Source organism: Nicotiana sylvestris, chromosome 4, assembly GCF_000393655.2.
Source record: "Nicotiana sylvestris chromosome 4, ASM39365v2, whole genome shotgun sequence".
NCBI classification, from domain to species: domain Eukaryota; kingdom Viridiplantae; phylum Streptophyta; class Magnoliopsida; order Solanales; family Solanaceae; genus Nicotiana; species Nicotiana sylvestris.
In genome coordinates this window covers 154,882,194-154,886,138 of record NC_091060.1, presented here as the reverse complement: position 1 = coordinate 154,886,138, position 3,945 = coordinate 154,882,194, and the positions used below count along the sequence as shown (strand labels likewise).

Genomic DNA, 3,945 nt, shown 5'->3' with positions numbered 1-3,945 from the left:
AGATCGGGTGGCTTTGAGGTGCTGACATCCTTTTTAGACTTAAATGAGGACTTCACATGCATCCCTCTAGCACAGGGAGCACAAACTTTCTTTACTTTGAACTTTGACATGGGCAGACCACGGACTAGGTCCTTCTGAATTAGTTATTCAGAAGAGAAAAGCTTGCATACCCAGTCTTCTGTGCTAGAGTTCAGCATCATCATCAACAGCTTTCAGAAAACTCAGATCACCACTTTGTATAGACTCGAATCAGCAACATAGATGTTCTTGTATTTCTTGGCCACAAGTACCACTTCACCAATTACCAGATTAGTAACTGTGCATAACTTGGACAAGAACTCCACCTTATTTCCCTTATCACAGATCTTAGACACACTCAAGAGACTGTACTTAAGACTATTAGTACACATTCTCAATTGAGTGAGTGAGTGATTTCCCGACTTTTCCAACTCCAAGAATGTACCCCTTTTCCCATTGCCAAAGGATACACTACCTCCTTGCAGGGCTTTTAGTGAAAGGAAGTCCATGGTGTTCCTAGTCATGTGCTTTGAACATCCACTATCCATGAACCATTGCTGACTGCTTCCTTTCATTGTTCCCTGCACAAGGAAATCAAGATTTAGTTTTAGGAACCCAAACAAGTTTGGGTCCTTTGTAGTAGGCAAGAGGATGAATAAGAGATCTCTTAGTCCATGCAAGTAACATGCATCTTTTATGGGTGGCACCTGGTCCCTCTTTAGTTGTTACATTTTCAGCAAACACTTTGTTTTTCTGAATAGACTGGACCCTAGCTTGGCAATTTTCCTTAAAATGCCTATTGTTCCCAAAGTGGGTACACAGCCAGTTATCCGGTACAGTAACATACTTACTATGGGGTTGTAAGGGGTTTTCTTCCTTTGAAATCCTATTCCCTGCCTATTTCCACCATTTTTAACATACATGGCAGTGATGGCTTCCGAGGACCAGGTCCATTTGAGGGACTTTTCAAGATCATTTTTTACTCTTTCCAATTCAATTTGGAGAAGCTTGTTTTTCTCAGTTTCAACACACAGGCTAGTTTTCACAATCTTCAACTCGTTTTCAAGCCTAATGTGTGCCTCGATGGCTACCTCTTTTCCTTTTCCAGAATTTTCAGGTTTAGACTCTGTTCCTAGCCCCTCTATTGTTTCCCTCAGGTCTGCAATCACTATCATGAGATCATCTCTTTCTTCCTCAATCTCAGTCACTCTCTTCACTAAAGCATCTCTTTCTTTACTGAAGTTCTCAATGGTTTCCTTATATTCAACAGCTACAACCACTAAGTCATCTCTTGCATGTTCTATGTTAGTAATTTTTTCGGTTAAAAGAACCTTTTCTTTCTCCAACTCACAAATGGTTTCCTTCAGATCAACTACACACACTACCAGATCATTTCTAGTTTGTTCAGGTTCTCCTAGCTCTAAGGTCAAGGCATCCTTATCCTCCACAAGACTATGATAGGCATCAATCAATACACTAGCTAAAAACATGAGTTTCTTAGGAGAGTAGGATTTCAGATTTCTCTGAATATCCCTAAAATTTACCTCACTGTTGTCATCATATTCATCATCATATTGGGACATCAAAGCAAATATTGAATCATATTCATTTTCCTCACTTTCAACTGCCATCATGGAGCTATCACTTGCATCAATTTCATCTTTAGACTCATTAGAGGAGTCTCCCCATGCTACAAGAGCTTGTTTCACCACATTGTCAGCAGATCTCTTCCTTTTGAAGTGCTTGTCAGGAATCGGGTTCCTCTTTGCTGCTTTCTTAGGGTTGTGTTTGGAGTGTTCTTGCTTCAGGAGAGGACAATCTTTGATGAAGTGCCCTGACTTTCCACACTTGTGGTAGAGATCATAGTTCTTTGGTTTGCTGCAGTTGCCCCTTTTCAGTAGTCCTCCATTTCTTCTGACCATATTCTGAAACCTTTTGGTTAAGTAAGCCATGTCACTGTCCTCCTCACTTGAGTCGTTGCTTTCAGCTTTGAGTACCAGGTTTTTTCTTTCTTTGGTTCTCTTCTTTCACTGTCTATATCTCCTTCTTCATCTCATAGGTCTTCAGATTTCCAACCAGCTCATCTATAGTCAGCTTCTGCAGGTCCCTTGCTTCAGTAATAGCATTCACCTTGCTTTCCCAAGAACTGGGTAGGATATTAAGAATCTTCCGCACTAGCTTGTTCCTGGGAATGATTTCACCAAGTGAGTGTAACTCATTTATGATGGAAGTGAATCTTGTGTGCATATCTTGAATAGATTCGTCGTTCTTCATCCTGAAGAATTCATACTCGGTAGTGAGCATATCAATCTTAGATTGCTTTACTTGAGTGGTTCCCTCATGTGCTGTTTGCAAAGCTTCCCATATCTCCTTGGCAGTTTCACAAGTAGAGATTCTATTGTATTCATCAGGTCCTATTCCACACATCAAAATTTTCTTGGCACAAAAATTTTCTCCATAGCTTTCCTGTCTGCGTCAGTGTATTCTTTTCTAGTCTTTGGCATCGTCAATAGAAGATCTCTGACATTCTTCGTTGGGATGTAAGGACCATCACATATGACATCCCACAACTCAGAATCTTCAGCCATGATAAAATCATGCATTTTTGTCTTCCACCACCCATAGTATTGCCCATTGAACCTGGGTGGTCTATACGTAGAATGACTTTCTTCAAAATTTGGTGGAGCAGCCATAAGGATCCTTCCTGGGTGTTTGCCTGATAGGAAGAACCCGCTATGATACCAATTAATAGTTTATTCGAATCCACCAAACTATAGAGTACCAGGTCCTCTATGAGTTTCCACTTAGAATACTAATAAAACAGTAAGTAAATAAGATAGGGAGTTTTACGTGGAAAAATCCTTGCTCAAGGGGATAAAAACCCACGACCTATACTGGTAGGATTTTAACTTCACTATGAGCAACTTTTTGATTACAACCTATGCAATCTAGGAATTAAAATTTTAATCCCTCATTAACTCGTAATACACCTATTAAAGCCACTTTGCAATACACCTATTACAAAGACTTCAACTGATGATTAACTCTAGTCACGACACAAACACAAAGGATTTATGTTCTTACAAAAGGGTTCCTAAGCAACGCTTCTAGCTAAGCAATTTAGGAATTACAATAAAAAACAATTACAAAGTTACAACTCAACTAAGGACAACAAAATACTAGATTTAGGAACTGGTCCGTAGTAGAGATTCAATTTTGTTCTTGAGGCTCTTGAGAATTAAATTTGCTGTCTCAGAAGGCTTGAATGCTTGAAGTGAATTCTCAAGTATTCAAGTGATGTTTTGTTGTAATACTCTTGTTAATACACTTTTGATGACATCACTTGAATGATGTAAGCACTTGGTTGGTCAAAGGACAAGTGACTGCAAAATTGTTGCACTGTGTGCACTGTTTCTGTGGCAGTCACTTTCCAGCTGTGCACAGTTGACTTTCGTGCTGTCAGGGAAACACAAGGGATCAGGTCCCTGTTTTGTTTCTCTATTTTCTACACTTGCAGCAGTTCACATTAGCTGGAGTCCTGGCTGGAATCTGTTCATTAGCAATGTGTACCAAGTGTGTCAGATTCTCTATCTGGTTCTTGACAGTAAATTTATTAGATCATCAAAATATTAGGCAAAGACATTGAAAACCCATTGGGAGGCAAAGAGCTATTGTGAACTAACTTTAGGGTAAGTAAGGCAGTTCAAGGAAAAAGTAGTTAAGGTCAATTGTGTTTGTTCTGTTCAACAATATTATCAACTAGAATTAGAATAAGCTTGTTTCAGTGATTAAGATTGCACAAGTAAATCATACTGTATGTCAACGTAATATGCACAGATAACCAAAAGCCGAGTAGATCAAAGTTATTTAAAAAACATTATCATCAAACAATCTCTTAGATTAGTTTATATTCACACTAGTAAAAGT

General features: G+C 39.0%; 1 protein-coding gene across 1 annotated transcript; it reads right to left on the bottom strand.

Moving 5' to 3' along the window:
* Positions 1 to 221: 221 nt before the first annotated feature.
* On the bottom strand, positions 222 to 1,970 carry LOC138890373 (uncharacterized). The gene is made up of 2 exons (XM_070173755.1): positions 870 to 1,970; positions 222 to 599 (listed from the first exon to the last, which is right to left on the bottom strand). The coding sequence occupies exons 1-2, from the start codon at positions 1,968 to 1,970 to the stop codon at positions 222 to 224; spliced, it is 1,479 nt and encodes a 492-aa protein (XP_070029856.1).
* Positions 1,971 to 3,945: the final 1,975 nt, after the last annotated feature.